This window comes from Silurus aristotelis (genome assembly GCF_946808225.1).
Source record: "Silurus aristotelis genome assembly, chromosome: 8".
NCBI classification, from domain to species: domain Eukaryota; kingdom Metazoa; phylum Chordata; class Actinopteri; order Siluriformes; family Siluridae; genus Silurus; species Silurus aristotelis.
Genome location: NC_139581.1, coordinates 14,232,867 through 14,254,398, shown reverse-complemented (window position 1 = coordinate 14,254,398; position 21,532 = coordinate 14,232,867). Strand labels below are relative to the sequence as shown.

General features: G+C 35.2%; 1 protein-coding gene across 2 annotated transcripts; it reads right to left on the bottom strand.

The window, feature by feature from the left end:
- Window positions 1–1,783: 1,783 nt before the first annotated feature.
- On the bottom strand, window positions 1,784–19,982 carry clip3 (CAP-GLY domain containing linker protein 3). 2 transcript variants are annotated; one of them, XM_083548617.1, is made up of 14 exons: window positions 19,603–19,982; window positions 17,058–17,209; window positions 16,716–16,855; window positions 14,515–14,608; window positions 13,503–13,664; window positions 10,199–10,317; window positions 9,837–10,073; window positions 6,172–6,307; window positions 5,676–5,822; window positions 5,301–5,435; window positions 4,996–5,119; window positions 4,823–4,887; window positions 4,383–4,455; window positions 1,784–4,271 (listed from the first exon to the last, which is right to left on the bottom strand). In XM_083548617.1, the coding sequence occupies exons 2-14, from the start codon at window positions 17,185–17,187 to the stop codon at window positions 4,217–4,219; spliced, it is 1,617 nt and encodes a 538-aa protein (XP_083404743.1). In that variant the 5' UTR covers window positions 17,188–17,209; window positions 19,603–19,982; the 3' UTR covers window positions 1,784–4,216. The 2 variants fall into 2 exon arrangements, with proteins under 2 accessions (XP_083404743.1, XP_083404742.1); XM_083548616.1 differs by having other exon boundaries at window positions 1,784–4,274; window positions 19,603–19,978.
- Window positions 19,983–21,532: the final 1,550 nt, after the last annotated feature.

Sequence of the window (21,532 nt, the reverse complement as noted above, 5' to 3'; positions counted from 1 at the left end):
TATTATTATAAGTACGTTGTTGCTAACCTTTTAATTAGGCCTAAGGATTGGCTTACTAAAGAGTTTTTGTTTGTAACTTTTTCTCCTTGAATACAAAAGTGTCAAAGTAATCAAAACTCAGAAGAACAAAGGATTTCAAACTCATTTAAGTATCATATCAAAAGATCATTGCTTTGTAGTGGGCCTTTGAAGAGCCTTTGGGCTTCCACTATGAACAGAGGTGATAATTGACCAATAATGGGCGTTATTATTCTTAAGCTTAGATTTAAGATGCTGGAGAGAATAAATATTAGTCTTACTTCAGACTGAGACAGAACAACCTGGGAGTCACCAGAACCAGGAGTTCATGAGTAGAAGATAACTGAGAAATGAACATGGATGCATCGAAATTCTCCAACTTCACTATCGATTACATTCTGGGGGAAAAGACGGCTCCTCAGACACATGCAGACCTTTTATCAGCATCGCAGTCCTTTCGAGAGGATTGCAGTAAAGTGAACCTGCCTTCAGCGAGTGGATTTAATGCCCAGGCCAGCGGGGTGCCACTGATGGGTTTTCCTGCACCCTGCCCGGGCATCTACGATACAGCTTGTTATAACTCTTTCCACTGCTGTGGACCTGTTACTTACTATAAGACCAACTTTAACATGGGTTACCACGGCGGGGAGCACTGGTTTCATGCCCAGCCAGGTAAGACTTCTGCTCATTCTAATGTTATTTATATATATATTTTTCTATTGGACAAGTAATAAGAAGCACATCAATGTTTTTAACATTAACGTTTAGCCATGACTTTTTACAGGTCAAGAACATTTTCTATAATTATTCTATGTGTAAATAGTGTACTTTTTTTTGCCAGTTTGACGCTAGACATTTTATTTCTTAATATATATTAAGCTATAAAACGAAAGGCACCTTACCAGAAATTTGTCTCTATGATATTTTAGATAATACCAAACCCATTTAGCTACTGTTGTACATGCTAGAGATGTTGGATCAGCTGATTCATTTGCAATTTTCTATTACTACAGATTACGACAGAGAGGAAAGTCATCACAGTCCTCAGCACAGGCAACGAAACCGCATTAGGACAGTGTTCACCGAGAGCCAAGTGCTGCAGCTGGATCAGCTCTTCAACATCACCGACTATCCAACTGCGGAGGCGCGCGCACAGCTGGCGAGGTGCACGGGCCTCAGCGAAGAGACAGTCCGGGTGAGTAATAACTGCCTTACTGGCCATTCTGACCTCAAATCTGATATTGCACTGCAATCATCATATAATTTTAATCTAATGTTAATTTTTATTTATTTTTTTTGCAATAGCATTGTGTCTAAGGTTCTTTTGAACTTGCAGCCAATCATAAACATTCATAAAGAGGAAAAAAAAGAGCTTGCTATGTTTTAACAGCAGAGGGCGCAAAATACTATTTTACAATTTACAAATCATGGCAATTGCCAGAAAACTGATAAATGAAGCCATTTTTTCAGATTGAGCTTTTTGTGGCAGGGTATTTAATGTAGCTTTGTAAATTTCTTTGTTTGAATGTAATACTGAAAAGCCTTTTCCCTCTCTTTCTCTCTAGGTATGGTTCAAAAATCGCCGGGCTCGACGCAAGAGGCAGAAAACCACAAGTGACTCACCTTAACAAATTTTGTTTATCTTTTTTTTATTATTATTTACAACAGACACATATTTTACATCAAAATAAAGCTTGATTTTTTTTTGCATTGTTGTTTTCAACTTTTCTTTCAAGTTTTCTACAAATCACTACAGGAAACCATGTACGAAACACCAAATGTTTATTAATGTATATCAGTTAGGGGTATATCCATAGGGGGTGGATTCCCACTTGATGTAATTAACATGCTAATACACTGCTGAAAAAAAAGGAGAGCACAAATTCATAATACCAGCATGCAGTAATCTAGTTTGCAAACCCAGAACTGACTCCAAACATAACAATCATCACAAATATCTCTTGAAGTAGATAGTTCACACGAACACAAAAACATGGATTTTGTCACCAGGTTGTACAACTGATGCACATTAAAAAATACATAGTGAAATTATCAAAATATATTTTCTTGGACAGAAGAAATGTTTACAAATCAATAATATCATGTAGCCTACATTAATGGGTAGATTAACCAAATGCATAAACTACTTTTACCATCTTTGATCTGATAAGGACTGAACCAGAGAGATATTTCATACACTCTAAACTGCAGAGAAAATATCTACCCACTATTTATTTTGCAAATGAATGAAGTGAAAGGTGTTTAGAAATTGAAGTAATAGCATTTTGATGGAACATGTATAGTACATTTTGCTGAAATATGTATAGCTTAAAAAGTCACCCTAAAACAATACACTTGTCACAAATTGCCACACATCATTGATTGTGTTTACTTCTGCTTATACTTAAGATGCTTTGCACTCAACCTTAAATGCCTTTCACTAGTTTCATATCACTACAGAGACGATTGTTTGCACTACACAAATTCAATAATACATGAATAAATTGCAGTATGACAACACTATGGAAAAAATATCGAGATCTGTTAAGCAGTGTTGCAGTTAATATTTTTTTTTTTTGCAGTTCTGATCACGTTGCTCATAGAAAAGGTGCACAATACAATTTTGTTCTTTCAACCCCTCAGTTTGACAATAGATGTAGACCAGTGACAGGATGCAAGTTCTCTTGCTGTTTTGAAGGTAACTGAGGTGACCCAAAGCATATAAAATTAATTAAGGGCAGAAAGTTAAGAGATTTGAGCTGTTAATCATGCTCTGTTTATTTACACACATATATCAGCCATATTTAAGGAGCAAGTTGACAAGTTGAATATTGTTGTTAAATTATCACTTGTTTACCTAGCACTTGTTGACGAATATATTTACACACTTTTCTGACTTCTAGAAGTGCTGAAGAGGAACGTTTATAAGACCCATTAAAATTGAAATGAGATATGTAAAAATGTTTCTGAAAATTGTAATTTATTGTAGATTTACTATCATTGAAACATTGACTCATGAAATTATACATGTTTTAAATTATTTTCATAAGTAAATCTGTTTTAGTTATACTCCATTATATAATTTGACATTAGTTAACTGAATTTACTTATTCTTTAACACAGCTGATTATATCTAGGGCACTATTTGTCCTTTTTTTCCCTTACATAGTAAATTACAGAATTATATGTGTTTATTAATGAACCTTTTACAGTATGTAGTGTAGTATGTATATTATTATTATTAGTTACCGGATTATTAATGCCCCATATACCCTTTTCTGCCTATTGTCATGCAGAGAACATCAATACGAATATAATGCATACTTGCATTGGGAACAACAGTAATAATAATAAATAATGTCTCCTGTAGCTTTACATAATGTGTTGTTATTTTATGCAATTGTATGTGCAAATGTAACAACTCGAACAATTACATTAATTATTCATATACAAGTAATAGATACATAACTGACTAACTAATGAAAAGGCATTTAAAAGTTAGAATTTTCTACTGAACAGTGAAATTATAACAGTGCACAACAGCAGCCACAATAAATCTTAGGCCAGGTAAGGTGGGAAAACTAATGAAAGGTGATTTTTTAAAATAAAAGCACACAAACAAAACCAACAAAGACATCTGCCTGAATGTTTCTGTGGCTTTATTTTAGGGTGATTTTTGTCAACATAAAATTATCTACATTTTTTTTAGTACTAATGAATGGCTTTTGTTAGGGGTATATTTCCCTAGTTCAGAATTCAAGATACCTTGTTCTTTTACTGATCATTTAACAGTAATGGAATGCAGGACATTATTTCTTTACAAGGCACTAGTTTTTTGCTATTAAATTGCAGTCAAAGGGAAAGGCTGGGGCAGGGACCTTGCACATTTGTGCCTCTGACAGTCTGCATGATTTATAGAGGAAAGCCCAAGTTAAAGATGGATGGCTGCTCAGGCAGTGCTAGCTCAGTGTGTTTAGATTTTGAGCTAGTTATAAGAAGATTTTAGGAAATTTACCTGCCAAAGAACTGATGGTCCCTTGAGCAAAACCTTTAATCTTTAGCTTCATGTTTGAACTCATTTGTAGGTCGCTTTGAAAAAAGCGTCTGCCAAATGAATAAATGTAAATGAATGAACAAGAAATGTGTCATTTTGAAAAGAATAGAAATATTTGGGAAGTAGGGGAATTAAGCAGATTGTTTAGGATTGCATTTCTGCACGTAGCATCCAGGGAAACCAGCAGCAGAACAGCAACCTGCTGAAACATGGTGAAAAAAAGCCACATGTGAGATCTTTGTGCTATATTACTTCTGTTTGGAGTTTCTGGAACTAGACAATTTGCTAAACACATGGTAGGCCAGCATACCTGGATATGGAGCTCTCAGATGTGATGTCTTTGGGAGACCTCACTGCACTGAAATTACGCTTTGGCTGGGACACTAAAGAATTAACAACAGAGGAATATCATCATTTTATTATTACTAATAAAAATAATTTAAAATAGATGAAAGTATAACCAGTCCACACAAATCAATAAGACACATTTGAGTTTATATTCTACTATCTACTGATCAGATAAATAATAATTTTTACATCCTATAGTCAACATATGGGGCTAAATAATTTACTTTTAATGTACATGTACATCTGTAAAGCAAGGGAGAAGTAAAGCTACAGTACATATAAATCATATACGAATGTTGAAATGATAATGGTGGTTTTTCTATTCAGCTTATCTGAAGAGAAAATATTTCAGGTGAATAAAATATTTAAAGATGGTCAGAAAAAAGATGTCCTTATACTTACTAGTCACCTGGTGAACTTTCTTCACCAGCTTCCCATCACCCTGGGATTCTTTCGGCCCTGCAATTCTGCAGATAATAAAATGTCCAGCATTACTTTACAATGATATATCAGAGTAGGGCAGAGCAGAACTATTTACCAATACCAGTGAATATTTAAAATGTCTAATATTTTACCTCTGAACACGTGAAGGTGGTGCAAACACTCCAAATTTGGGCAGGCAGCTGAAGTAGCGAACTCCAAACACAGAACCATCATGTTTCCCAGTGGGCTGCTCTAATTCAACACCAAACCAAAACCCTATGAAGAAAACCAGACAAATACAGATATAGTGGTTCACATGAAAAGACAGAAATTTGGATTTCTGGCTTATGATTATGTTTTTGGATAATTATATAAAACAAATCAATTTATAAAAATGCCAAATTTATGTTTGATGTTTTAAAATAGCTTATAATAAAAGTTTTAACAATGGATATACCTGGTGCAAAGTCTGTTTTGCCATAAAAACGCACAATCCCTTGTTTCTGTCCAGCCACTAGAACCTGGTCTCCCACTTCAATCTTCACTCCATCAGGATCCAGACTGGCCACCGACAGAGATTTCTTTCTCAAAGCTAGAGAGAAAATATTAACATGGTCTGTAAAACATGTATAAAAATTGTTCCCAAAAAAGCTGGATAGTTGCACAGACTGTATAACAGCCCACAGTAAGTGCGGTGTGAATAAACTTTTCTTGATTTTGAACTGTATGTTCCAAAAAAAATAAAAAAACACAAACAAATGGAGAGAGAGTAACTCTTATATAACGGAAAAATATGGTAATATTAAATCAAAAATGTTAATGTTTTGCTCACACTTCTCACGATCTTTCTTATTTTTCTCTTTCTTGATTTTGCCAGTGACGCGGGAAAAGTCCATGCGAGGGGTTTTGGGAGTGGAGGTGACTGAGGAAGGGGTTTGATCCACAACTTTTTTTATTTTAGAAACAGGGGCAAAGATGCCTGCAAACATAATTAAAATAATAATAATAATTATTATAATAATAACAACAACAAAAACAACAGTAATGTTAATAAATTGTTATTGTATTACTATTTGTGATGCTATTTTATTTTTTTTCTATTTCTATTTCTATTTTTTTCTATTATATTTACTAAAACAAACACAAACACAATCACTTCATTTAATTTTAGATCACTTTATATACAAAAATTATAAATACAGTTGTGGTAAATTAAGTAGAAACATTGCTAATTAATATTTAATACTATTCATAATATATAATTCACTAATACATCAATAATATTTTATTTTCCAGACCATTATTAAAGGATGATGAAAGATGCATACCCAGTTTGGGAGGGCAGATGAAATAGCGGACTCCACCTACACTCCCATCATTCTTGCCTTCTGGCTCATCCAGCTCAATGCCCACCCACTGGCCACTAGCAAACTCAGTGGTTCCACAAAAACGAAGTGTACCCGTCTGAGGAAGAAAACAGGCTATATATAAGGACTGAAATGAGCCTGTATAATAACTCTGAAAGGAATCTTTTATTTTATCTAATGTACTTCTTCTTCTTTTAGCTGATCCTGTTAGGAGTTGCCACAGCAGATTGTCCATCTCCATATCACTTTTTCCTCTACATCTGCCTCTTTCAAACCAACTACCTCAGTGTCTTCCTTTACCACACCCATAAACCTCCACCTTGCCCCTTCTCTTTTTCTCCTTCCTGGCGGGTCCATCTTCAGCATTCTTCTACCGATATACCCCATGTCCCTCCTCTCTCTCTCTCCTCACATGTCCAAACCATCTCAGTCGCACCTTTCTCACCTTGTCTCCAAAACGACCTACATGTGCAGTCCCTCTAATAAACTAATTTCTTATCTTGTCCATCCTCGTCACTCTTAATTAAAATCCCAACATCTTCAACTCTGCCACCTCCAGCTCTGCCGCCTGTCTTTTTAACAATGCCACTGTCTCTAAGCAATACAACATAGTGGGTCTCACCACCATTTTATAAACTATCCCTTACACTCTTGCAGATACCCTTCTACCACAAATCATTTCTGCCACTTTTCTCCACCCACTCCACCCTGCCTGCACTCTTTTCTCCACTTCTCTAACATACCCTCCATTACTTTGCACTGTTGATCACAGGTAACTCATCCACCTTCACCACCTCTTCTTCCTGCAACCACATTCTTCACTGCCCTCCATGCAGACTCCTGACTGATCTTATCCGTCAACCTGTTCATCACCACTGCAAACAGGAAAGGGCTCAGAGCCAATCCTTGATGCAATCCCACCTCCACCTTGAACCAGTCTGTCGTTCCTACTACACACTTCACTGCTGTCACACTGTCCTCATACATGTCCTGCACCACCCTCACATACTTCTCTGCCACACCTAACTTCCTCATACAATACAATACCACAATTCCTTTCGGCACGCTGTTGTACGCTTTCTCTAAAGCCACAAACACAGAATGCACCTTCTTCTGACCTTCTCTATACTACTCTATCGACATTCTCAAAACAAATATTTAGTCCGTAGTGCTTTCCCTCAGCATGAAACCATACTGTTGCTCACAGATGGCCACCTCTTCCCTCAGCCTGGCATTCGCTACTCTTTTCAATAACTTCATGGTGTAACTGATCAACTTTATGCCCCTGTAGTTACTGCAGGTCTGCACATCTTCCTTATTCTTAAATAAATTAACCAGCACATCCCTTTTCCATTCCTCAGGCATCCTCTCACCTTCCTTACCAATCCTATCCACTTCCTGCTTCACCATCTTAACATGATTTACCTTTCTCTCTCTCTAATTTTCTTAATTAACCAGCTTCTCAAAATACTCTTTTTACTTTCTCAACACACTCTCCTCACTAGTCACCACACTTCCATCTCCATCCTTTATTGCTCTAACTTGTGGCACATCCTTCCCAACTCGTTCCCTCTGCCTGGTCAATCGGTACAAATCCTATTATTTTTCCTTAGTGTCCAACTCATTCTTTCCTGTACTTCCTCATTTCAACATGTCTCTTTGTCTTCCTTTCTCTTTCCAGATGTCACACCAAGTACCTTTTTAGCTGTCTCTCTTATCACATCTGCAATAGTTGCCCAATTATCCAGCACCCTTACCACCACCGAGCGCCTGTCTGATCTCTTCCCTGAATCTCACACTATAGTCTTTCCCCTTCAGTTAAGTCATCACTCTCCTTTTCTTCTTCACCTCAAAAGCCATTCTACAGACCACCATCTAATGATGTTTAGCTACACTGTCCCCTGCTAACATCTTATAATCTCCTACAAGTCTCCAATCTTCTTCAGGTTGCATCTTTGGCATAGAATGTAGTCCACCTGTGTGCACCTTCCTCCACCATTATATGCCACCCTATGATCCTCCTTCTTGATATATGTAATTACCACTGCCATTCCCATAGTTCCATTTATCATCACCCTTTCAACTTCCAGATTCACGTTCAGAAACTCTCTTCACCTCCACTACTCTCTTACTTTACTCTTCCATCATGATTACCCCTACACCATTTCTCTTTCCATCCACGCCATGGCAGAACAGTTTAAACCCACCTCTAATGTTCCTGGCCCTACGCCTTTTCCACTTGGTCTCCTGAACACATAATATGTCTACCTTCCTCCGAATATCAGAGAATTCTTTCCCTTTACCAGTCATAGTGCCAACATTTAAAGTACCAACCCTAACCTCCACTCTCCTCCACTTCTCCTTTTCCTGCTATCTCTGGAGATGTTTTCCCCCTCTCCTTCTCCTCCTTTGGCCAACAGTAGCCCAATTTCCACTGGTACCCTGTTGGCTAACAATACCTGTGGTGGTTGTTGGTAACCCAAACCTTGACTGATCCAGTTTGAAATTTAGGTTTGCTTATATTTATGTTTGCTTATATAAATGCTTATATTGCCTTAAACATTAAAATGGTAAGGTAGGTTTAGAACCTTTGGTCTGCATAATTTCTGTCTGATTTCTATTTAAGTTTTATCTCCCTAAATTAATGCAATTGCAAATTAACAATTTGTCCCCTTTAAGCAAATGCTAATTGAAGATTTTCTGACATTATAACAACTCTATCAAACTGGATCACAATCACAACTGCAGGAAGAACTGGAAAAATGGCTACTGTAATATGAGCTTACGTTCTGCTTTTGTGAATGCACATTAACAATGGAGAGGCAGACTATCAAGTAGGTTCTCACACCCCTTTTATTGAGAATCCTAGAGAGACATATAGTCTTACCTATGGGAAACCTGTCTGTTTCAAAAGTTTCTGTGTGTGAAATGTAGCTTTGATTACATATGCCATGCATCATTTTACTCTTAAATGAGACAATCGGGTGTCTGGAAGTGGTGTACCTAGAATTAAACCAGGCATATATACTTTGTATTAATGTACACTAGTGGTGTAACAATGCATCTTAACATGCAAACCCATCGCAAACCAATGTGGAGAGAGAAAGAACATGCAAAATGCCACACAGACAGTAACCTGATCTTATCCACTGATATTTCTTTTAAAATATAAAGTTATATAAAGTGATATAATGCATCCGTTTCATAATTGTTCAGACAAAGGTTTGAATGTCATTATAGAAAGTAGAATAACAGATTCTTAGAATCACTTACTTACCAGTACTATACTCATACTAGAGTACTACTGAAAGATTGTTGACCTACAGTTTAAGTATTTCACCTACTGTGTGAATATATAAACTTTAGAAACAACAGTGATAGAATATATGCTATTCTACTTCATTCTGTATTAACAATACTAGAAATTTTATACATTAGGATCTTGTATAATGAAAAAACTAACAGCTAATAGAGCCTGATGGAATTCAGATGATGCAGATATAGATTTTTGGCCTTAAAAATGAAAACTTAACCTGATTTTTGGATAGTACCTATGTTACTGTCTTTAATGTGCCTTTTATTTTTCTTTAACTTTACATTTTTATTCTTCTGTATTTTCCACTCACCTTCATGTCATCCAGAAACACTCGGTCACCCAACTTCAGACCAAGAGAAGACAGCATGAGGTTGCCAGGAATGTTGTCATAGTTGGGCAAAGTGATGCGAGGAAGATTACAGCTGAGAGGAAGGGCATCTAACAGTATTTGTTTTAGTTCTTTAGCCACCATGGCTGCTTCTGCTTTGTCCAGGGTCATGTCCATGGGATCAGGAACTACATCAGCAGGGACTTGGCCCTTGTCATTCTGGCAAAATTAGTGGAAAATGTAACTGATTGAATCTGTTGATTAAATCTGCATATAAGAAAGTATGACTGAAAAGGATTAAAATGACTTGATTGTTGAAACAACAGTTAAACATAAAGTCCTACTCTGACAGAAGGGTTGGCTCCATGTTCCAGAAGACATTTGACAGCTCCTAGGCAGAGATTGGAGGCAGCAATGTGCAGGGCTGTGCCATAATAGAAGTCACTGCAGGTAGAGTTGAGTACTGCAAAGAAAAATGACGAGCAGGCATGTTATCATACTAAAGAGATGCCCCACAGCTTTAAATGCTCATTAGCTGCTTTTTATCAGCATTTTATGAGCTGTATGACATTAAAAAATTAATGATGACCTTATGTTGGAACTTAAACATTATACTTTTATAAATATACTTTTTTAAAATTATACTGAAACTTTGAATGTATTTGAATGTAAACATCAATATATAAACAGAACCTATGGGAAGAGCAAAGGTTCTATATTTTCTCCTGATCAAGCTCAGAGCTGTAAAAAAAACATAGTAAAAAAACACTGACTCATTCTGCACTGAAGACAGAGAGAGAGAGAGAGAGAGAGAGAGAGAGAGAGAGAGAGAGAGAGAGAGAGAGAGAGCGAGAGAGAGAGAGAGAGAGAGAGAGAGAGATATTAATGTTTACATATCTAAACACATTACCAGTTAGGCACAGTAAAGAAGCCTCATAGACATGGAGTTAATTTATTCTTATTGAGTCAATGTACACTCCATGTGGTTTATTTATTTTTTAACTAGTAAAGTATTAAGCTAAGGTAAGCAGACCAGGTGAATATTATAATTTAGCACAATTGTATTAAAGCAAGTGAAGATAAATACGGTCTACATGTTGTCTACATGCATCTTTGCTATGTTTCCACACAGACGGTTAATAAGATGATACCGAAGAAACTGTACCTCTTCTAACATTCATACAGATTACATAATCGGAGAATAAATTGTTTATGTAAAAGTAGACATTTCAAGCTTTCTTTTAATATATTTATTTTGTTTTTGCTGCAAGTATTTACTGAGATTCAGGTTGTTTTATCTGTCTATGAGTGTATCTAAATAAAAGTAGACTCATTACAGATTTGAGTGACGTATTGCTCTTATCTGTACGATCAAAAAAGGCAATTCAAGTAATTTAAGTTTTTTTTCAGCGTTATGAGGAAAAGATTTCACAAAATGCCTCGGCGCGTTCTTCGACCCCAGAGGGTTGTGTGCATCAGGGCGGATTTTGGTGCTGATTTGAGACTTGGCGCATCAGTAAATGATCAGTATTATTATTATTTTTTAAATATATCTGATTAAAGAAAGGACGTTGTGAATAAAAGTGTGTCACATTGAAGATTTTAATTTAGCCTCTTTTATATTTATTTATTTATGTTTTTATAAAAATGGTCAAACCAAAACACGCATGTTAATCATCAACGTTAACCCCATACGCCTTGCTATTTGTTAGCTTCGTAAACTAGCCTATGTTTCTGGTGCGTGAGAGCCAGAAAATTACAAGAAATATGTTGATAGGCTGAAAACAGCAGGCAATGAGAAGAAAAAAATAGACATTTCATCAAATAGATTAAAACTAAAGTATTGAGCCTGTTTTAAAAATGTAAGAAGTAGAAAGTACAGATATTTGTGTAAAAATTTAAAAGTGTAAAAGTGAAAAGTCATCCGAAAAGTAAATAGTGAAGTAAAGTACTGATACCAGAAAAATCTACATGAGTACAGTAACAAAGTACAGCAGGAAAAATAAGTATTTGACACATCAGCATTTTTATCAATAAGGGGATTTCTAAGTGGGCTATTGACAAAACATTTCCACCAGATGTAGCCATCAAGCCAAATATTGAATTCATACAAATAAATCAGAACATTTAAGTATACAAGTTGAGTCATAATAAATAAAGTGAAATGACACAGGGAATAAGTATTAAACACATGAAGATAACAAGGTGCAAAATGGCATAGAAAGCCAGGAGATCACCTGAAATCTGTCAGTATTGAGAGAGAAACCCTGCCCCCTATAAGTACTAATTGATATCAGCTGCTTTAGTCCTAATTGATGGCCTATAAAGGCTTCTCATTACCCAGGAGACACACAGGAAAGACTTCATGATGGGTAAAAGCAAAGAACTCTCTCAAGATCTTCGTAATCTTATCGTTGTTAAACATTTTGATCAGAATGGTTATAGGTGCATTTCCAGCATGCTGAATGTTCCTGTGAGCACTGTGGGGGCCATTATACGGAAATGGAAAGAGCATCAGTTCACCATAAACCGGCCACGATCAGGTGCTCCACTTAAGATCCCTGTCCGAGGAGTCCAAAGAATAATCAGGAGAGTTCGCCAAGAGCCAAGAACCACTCGGGCAGAACTTCAGAAAGACCTTGCTTTAGAAGGTACTGTTGTTTCAATGAAAACTATAAGCAATGCACTGAACCGCCAAGGCATCCATGCATGCTCACCACACAAGACTCCATTACTGAACAAAAAGCATGTTGAGGTTTGGTTAAAGTTTGCGAAAGAGCATTTGGAGAAGCCTTTGGATCATTGGGAGACTATAGTATGGTCAGATGAAAGCAAAATTTAACTTTTTGGCAGTCATTCTACACACCATGTTTGGAGAAGAAATGGCACTGCCCACCACCCCAAGAACACCATACCAACAGTTAAGTTTGAGGTTGGAAGCATCATGGTTTGGGGCTGCTTTTCAGCAAGGGGTACTGGCAGACTTCATATTATTGAAGGCAGGATGAATGGAGAAATGTACCGGGACATTCTGGATAAAAATCTGCTGCCATCTACCAGAAAGCTGAAAATGAAAAGAGGTGGACATTTCAGCAAGACAATCATCCCAAACACAAGGCCAAGGAAACAATGAAGTGGTTTCAAAGATAGAAAATCAAGTTGCTTGAATGGCCCAGTCAATCACCTGACCTAGATCCCATAAAAAAATCTATGGAGAGAACTGAAGATCAAAGTTCATAAAAGAGGCCCAAGGAACCTTCAAGATTTAAAGACCATTTGTGTTGAAGAATGGGCCAGAATCACTCCTGAGCAATGTAGACGACTGGTCTCTTCATACAAGAGGCGTCTAGAAGCTGTAATCACCAACAAAGGCTTTTCTACAAAGTATTAAATAAAGTGTGTTCAATACTTATTCCCTGTGACATTTCACTTTATTTATTATGACTCAACTTGTATATTTAAATGTTCTGATTTCTTTGTATAAATTCAATATATGGCTTGATGGCTACATCTGGCAGAAATTTTGTGTCAATAGCCCACTTAGAAATCCCCTTACTGATAAAAATGCTGATGTGTCAAATACTTATTTTCCCCGCTGTATTTGTACTTTTTCACTTCCCACCTCTGTCAACATGTGCAAACCCTAACCTTTAGGTTTAGAAGCTTTAAGCAGAACCCGGATCAGCTCAGGAACATCGAAATAAGCAGCATAGTGGAGGGCATTCATGTTGGTCCAACGACTGCGGAGGCTGACATCTGCACCCAAAGCAATTAGCTGATTGGTCAGCCTGAGGGCTGCCGCAGGGTCACCTGACAATCAATATTAAAATACCATTAAATATAAAAGTGCAATAAAAAATTATTGTAAACAAACAAACAAACAAACAAACAAATATGTATAATGGGGATTTGCTAAATCTGTTCATAACGATTTAGTCCATCAGACAATCTTCACAGCATGGGTGTCAAAATCAATGCCTTTTCTGAGTACTAGCACCTGTTCACATGCCAAATTTCACATTTTTAACCAAGAACAGACTTATAGCAAATTCATTTATTTAAGTGTATTCAATCTGTCCATTTAAATTCATACAAAACTAAACACAGTATTACAAAAACATCCCTACTATAAATATGTTGTCTGTTTAGGAGTCATAAGAAATACAATTAGGACTTAATTTAGAACAAGAACAATAACTTTTTCCAAACAGAAAACAAAGATAAACAATCTCCTTAGCACTGCTGTTATTCTTACATTTAAAGCAGTGTTTAGTTATTTGTTACTTTATTAGCTAGATGCTTTGTGCTCATTTACTCATTTAAATTGTACTTTACTTCTATGCTTGCAGCTAGTCTAGTTTTATACTTTGTTTTTTATTTCCTTGTTATCCTTTTCTTTACCTACACATGCATCCATTAACTTCATCTTATGTGCCAAGGGAGACTGCAGTACCTACTGATATATCCATCACCCAATAACAGATGTATCTCTGTGCCAATGCATAGCTTGTATTTTAATCTTAAATGCTTTTAATAGAACCATCAAACAAGCAAATAACTAAAATCTAATTAAAACACACAGCAAAATCAGGAATTTAGTCTTATGAAAAGACCTTGATATGAAATTATGAAGATCCTGAGACTACAGCCTGTCACTCACCAACTCCATGAGCCCCTGCTTTGCAGCTGTAGTGGAGTAGAGTCATATCGGTCAGCCCATCACGGTCATTAACATGACATCCACGCTTTAAAATCTGGAAGGCAAGAGCTCTGGTTTACATTTATGGAATTTGGCAGCTGATCTTTTCAAAAGCGAGTTACATTTATTTAATTTCTACAGCTGAGCAGAAGAAGGTGAATGCCTTGCTCAAGAGCCCTGCAGCGTGATGGTGCAGGGATTAAACTCATAACCTTTCAATGAATAGTCCATTGAGCAAAAGAACAACAGCTTCTCATGACTACACATTAAAAAAAATCTTGAGTGACCATTAGTAAAGTTTGCTCTGTACACCTAATAATAAAAGATGTGATTCATTAGTGGGTGTGATGGATGAACCGGGAATTCACTTCTGCTAAGTCATTCATACAGCAGTATCAGTTTCACCTTCCATCAGGCTAAGAGAGATCATTCACTTTTGTGTAGGAATCTGAGAGTGTGGACAGTGGTAGGGCTTGCAGAATCATGTAAAAAAAAAAATTTGATCAATTATCAAAACAACTGCCCCCGTAGCAATTATTGATAACTACACTTGTGTTTGCAAGCATATGCAAATGACAAATTGTTTAAATAATGTTTACTGTTACTAGAACTGTTTTTCTCATCAAATAATGCACTGAAAGTACTAAGAATCTATATAGTTATAATACATACCCTTTCTGGAATATAATACATGTAAAAATGATTAGTATTACTTTTTAATGAGTAAAGAAATCCACATTATATTTTGAAAGAACCATTATAATTTTAAAGTCCTTGTTTTGGCAAGAACATATATCATGGTGCTCTTTGCTATTTGATTGATGACACCCCTTGGACTTATTCTATAGTCTTAGTCACTGTAAAAGAGGAGCTGCTTTTACAAATCCGTCCAAACAAGTGATTTAGAAGATGGCTCAATTTGGAAGACAGACTAATGGCGGAAGGCTTATCATCTTAGCCATCAATCCCTGCACAGAGTTAGTCTCAAGAGATACAAGCAACATCATACCTTAAAAAAAAAAACAAGCTCAACATTCCAAAATGGAAAACAAATATATGTATTTTAAATACCTTTATGAATATCCACATTCATAAATAAAAATGTGGAAGTCACAAAGTTTTTAATCCCCTTCAGTGAAACAATTATGCAGTTGTATTTCAACATACAATACAATAAAATATAATTTAATATATGTGTCAATATATGTCAATGCAGTAGCTAGCTAGCATGTTACTTATAATTAACTGCCATTTACATCCCAAATCCAGCAGAACTAATATTGATTATCAAGTATACTGACTGTCTTTTGTTGATCTTTTGCACTTTGTTCATCACTGTGTTAGTTTATTTATTGAATTGCAATTGAAATTGTTGATTAAATATAAATAAAGTTGGGAAGTAGAAAAATAACCACATTTGAACTTATTTTTCTTGGTCACTTGTAATTGATCTTTGTAGTCTCTACAGACTGCTTATCTAATGTACATGCATGGGCAAGCATTGCTTAACAGCAGAGGAATGCAACATGACTCTACAAACCACTTTCTATACAGCATCAGAAACCTGACTCTTCTAAGCAGCCAGACAAGAACATCTTTTGTTCTGTTCCAAAATGGCAACAGCCTTAACCCTACAAAAAAGCCTGATTATAGACCAGACAAAAATCCACAATGTGTGTCCGTAAATAAATAGGTAAACTATTTATTTTATATAGACAGACAATCTAAACAATTTAAATACAAAATATTAAGGAATTGAATTGTATCACCCTTATTGCACTATTAGAATATAACCTAAAACACTGGACCTGTGTTCCCTCTAAAACAAAAAGAAAATAAATGCAATGACAAATGCAATTTGATATAATACATGACAAACACTCCCCGACACAGACAGCAAGAACAAATCTAGTTTGATTTGATAATTTTTAGTTGGCACTTAATCTAGATAAAACTATATAATTACAAAGTTCATGGCGATTTAATCCCTTTTAAAACTGACAAGTAGTTTTTACTAGAATAGAAAAAAATGTGGCTTACACTGCTTGCATTGACATGTTTTAGACCATAACAGATTGGGTATTTTTTTGTTTTTTAATGTTTTTCAGCAAGTAGTTTTTTTCTCTCAAACATATGTGCAAAGCATAGGGACTGTCTCTTACCTCTTCCCCAATTATGTCGATCTTGTGCTGCACTTGTGGGACCCACTGACGGATTATAGCAAACAGCTCAGGAATGGTGGTGCAGGGGTCTATCAAAATCTCCAAACAGACTGGGTCATTTGGATCAAAGAATGTGAAGGCTAAAATACAGATGAAATATATGAAGGCTTTTTTTGAGAAAGCTTTTTTTAATTGTGTAATAACATTTATTCGAAACACAGACAGTATATATAATGTAATATACAAGATCTGCATAATTTCTAAGAAGATTATTCATACAGAGCATGAAAAGTGAATCTCTTTTATTACACATGTAAGGATAAAACATGTCCAGACACGCACCATAGTCTTTGGGGAGTGGAGCTTGGGCAGATGGGTGGACTATGGGTTTCTTGCGAGATTCATGTTTTGGACTGGTAAACTCGGAGGCAGGCTGGGCCTCCTCTACATCAGCAGTGTCCTCTTTAGTCATTTTTTCTAGATATGACTGCGGCCTAGAATAGAACACACAGTAAATCAGACAGCAGTACAGTGTATACATTTTAATAATTTATTGACTGGTGATGCTACACATGTAACACTCAGACATTTGTTTATTATGTTGGTGGTCAAAAAATACCTTTAGCTCTATCAAAGGTTTCCCACAGAGACACATAAGCCCAACTGTCAGCCAAAGTGGTAAGGTGGTAAAGAAGTGATTGACCATTTGGCTTAACCGTAATAAATGTACTATAATTTTATTAATAAATATAAAAAGACAACTTAAAAAAATGCATTATATATATATATATATATATATATATATATATATATATATATATATATATATATATATATATATATATATATATATAAAAGACTCTAGCCCAATCTGTAAACTGGACTGGACAATAACCACTTTGAAATGCATTTGAAAACAAGATTTTTTTTTTTTTTTTTTTTTTTTACATTTCCTGGATTTGTCTCTACAAATAGTGTCCTGAATGATTAATAATAAGACCTTTGTAACTGTATGATGAAATCACCCTGTAAAGACATGTTAATGTAATATTTGATTTATCAAGTAATGTCAAAAAAGCATATAAGTTGGGGTTCTGGTGCTTTTTTAATATCTGTCCTGAACTAAATTATTATCTGAGTTTGCTACCTACTTTAGAAGCTGTGACAAGTGTTTACCTAAGTACAGTTTGCAGCCTGGGGAACTACAGAATGACTCACAAGTACCCATTCTTGTGATATATATATATATATATATATATATATATATATATATATATATATATATATATATATATATATATATATATATATATATATATATATATGTATGCTGCATCCGGTGCACATCCATTCTTCACTATATTAAACATTTCCTGTACAAATAATATGTACAATGATATGATGTACATTTAAATTACAAGTGCAAACAAATTATACCTAAATCTCCTCCACTCATTAATAAATTCAATAAATAATTCTAATAAATAAATGTAAAAAAAAAAATCAGTGTTCCTAACATTTGAATTGGCCCTGTGTTTTCTGCTCAATACTTTGTTTCCACACCACATAAGCTTTCCCAAGGCCTTAAAAGTATTTGACCTGTATATAGCTTCAAGGTAATTTTTTATGGTAACTGTATTGCAGAACAATGATCAGTGATTTATTCATTTAAGTCATGCCCTTGTCTTAATGGCATGTTAGCTATGAATAACTGTTACAAAGTTCTGCAACACATATTATAATACATCACCATATCATAATACATCACCATAATTCAGCACATGAAATTACAAGGTTGCAATACATCCAAGAACATATTCAGATACACATTTTTTGTCTATGCTATAACTAATCCAAAGTGCTGCTTGATTTTAGTATAACAAAACCAAGTATAAGATCATAGTATAACTAATTCAAGGACCAGGTTTAAAAAAACAAGTGGTCAGATATTGATCAACAGTGGATTCAGCACCACAATAATATGAAAAAGTTTCTTATATTTTAGCCTGATTATGTTTAATCATACTGTTACCTAGCATTAATATTATGTTCATTGCAATGATTATAATTACTGCTTTTTTAACATACTGTCGATCACCTACATCACACACACACTTACAAGAACCCATGTTGAATTTAGATCATGCAGCTCAATGCTAAGTGCTGGTTTGGTGTGATATAAAGCTGGTATTTTTATTTACTGATTTAATTATCAATTGGAATACATTATTTAAGTAAATTGCTGCTTTGTAGGAAAACAACAACTATGATTATAATAATAATGATTATAATAAAAATAATAAAATAATAACAATACTACTACCACTACTGCTACTACTACTACTACTACTAAAATAATATTAATAATAATAATAATAATAATAATAATAATAATAATAATAATAATAATAACAGCTTTATTGTCCTAAAAATAACCCATTGCATTGTTGTGGTGTGGGGTACATACTATTTATACTGACGAAATATTTTACAGAATGTGAAAAATACCCTGTTAATATTACTGTTTGCATCCTCCCCTGTTAGTGTAGGCCATTTGAATCGAGATGTTATCGTACACCAGAGCACACAGGAAATAAACTCCTCAATAATCAGAACAGAGAAACGCCCCATCTACTGCGTATATACAAGCGGGCAGCGACATTTCGTGTGCATCCTCACCAAACCAAACGACGTCTTTCTCATGAAGAATACGAATATATGTAACTGCAACTGAACCACTGTGTTCCTCTATCGTGTGCATCCCACCTTTCCTCCTCTGTGTCAACAAGAGAACATGGATGCTCCATGACGGAGAGCAGCGTCCAAACTGAGCTCCACCTCTGTAGGACAAACACCATCTGTATCAGTATGAAGGCGTCGGACGTACCTGAAAACAAGCAGCTACACCGGGGCGCTTCTTTCTCTCTTTATTAAACCGATTGGTCGGCTGTAGCCCCGGTAGAAGAATAGATGGATGGACGGATGGTTGGATGATGGATGCTGCTTTTGCGTTGCCTTTCTCTCTGCTTGCGTCACTGGTGTGACTCATAGATGGAGCAGACTGAGCACCAATCAGATACCCCAAACAACCAAACGTGATGCTGCTTCTAGAAATCTCACTCACACACCCGGATAGATACAGTATTTATATTTGAGATTATTTCCGTTGAAATATTCCATCCATATAATGTATACTCATGGAGTAGTGCTCAAATCCGCTTATTTATTTATCTGTAGCCAAATTCTGATTGAACTCACATTAACTTAAATAAACAACAGTAATATTCACTCTATTTATACACTACAATACACTTCATATTTTTTAAGTACAAAACATACTGTAGGCAAAGGAAATGTATCATTAGCTGAAAATGAATGAATTCTTTTTGTACTGTTTTAGTGGCATGTTTGGGCCAAGGATACACCAACCATTATGTATGCAACCTAATTAAAACAATTTATATAGATAGAGTATATATCGACCAAACAGTCTAAAAACACACAAAATTCAGCACAAATTATGTGTTTAATTCAGTAGTGAAAACTAGTTTTCTCTCAGTGGGTTTATTCCGGGGAGATACAAGGATGGACAACATGCATTATCAATCAGAAATAGATAAGTTAGGTCGATTTACCCTTAATCTCACTTTGTACATTCAGCTTAGCTAATAATTGATCAAATTCGAAGAACATTTGATAAACATTAACTCCCTGAAAACTGTCAGGAGGTACAAACCTTTATCTCTCTTTATCTCTTTTATCTGCACTGTAAAAAGAAATCTGTAAAACAAACGGTCAAAAGTCTGGCAGCAGGGCTTCCAGAGATAATCCGTTAAATTACAGAAATAACAAAAAAGTAGCAAAAAACTGTAAAAATACAGAATACGGTCAAAAATACTTAAATTACAGAATATTACTGTTGATAAATAATTTTTAAACTATAGAAAAACAGATATATTCTGTCAAATAACATAGAAAAACAACCAACTGTCAGGTTAATCACCATAAATTTAAGGTTTTAATTTGTTATTTAATAAAACTGATCTGTCCATTTACAATAATTTACTGTAAAAGTATAGTTTTCCTTATGTACAATAACGATGAAATAAATCCAGAAAGCACATATTTGAAAAAGGTTTGTATATTTAATCTCTGTAAATTAAAAGGCATTTACTGTATAAATACAGATATCATTAATAACAATAAACAAGAAATTTTGTATTAAAAGATACCTAATTCATAATACACAGACAAATGTCTGTAGATAAATTTTAATAGTAAATTTTCCAGACATATTACAGTTTAACATTTTTGGACAGTAGAGCAATGAGCTCTACTGTATATTCTGTACTTATAAAAGGAACCTGCACATTCACAGTATTAATAATTGAACAAAAGCACTGTATGTCAAGTTAAATGAACAATCCAATTATAGAAGATAATTTAGAGCATGCAAAAATACCTACATTAAACGGCAATACCTTTATACATTAACAATGACATTTTATCCAAAGCAACATACCAAATCCAAGTTAGTCTAACACAGTAGACACAGCAGTGCCATAGGCTGAATTAGCTGCAGAGGCTTGGTAGTAGATGCTGGAAAGTCAGCAATACAACAGTCCAGTTTGGAGAGAACAAGAGTTTGGACAGGAAGTTCTGTAGCATGACCCAAAAGAAAGAGTCTGATCTTCATAATGTTGTACAGGGCAAATCTGCAGGCTCGGGCTCTACTGGCTCTACCAGTGAGGATCCAGGTTGTATTTCAATAATAGGGCTGAGATCCAGAATGAATGTTTCCTCTGCATTAGGAGGAA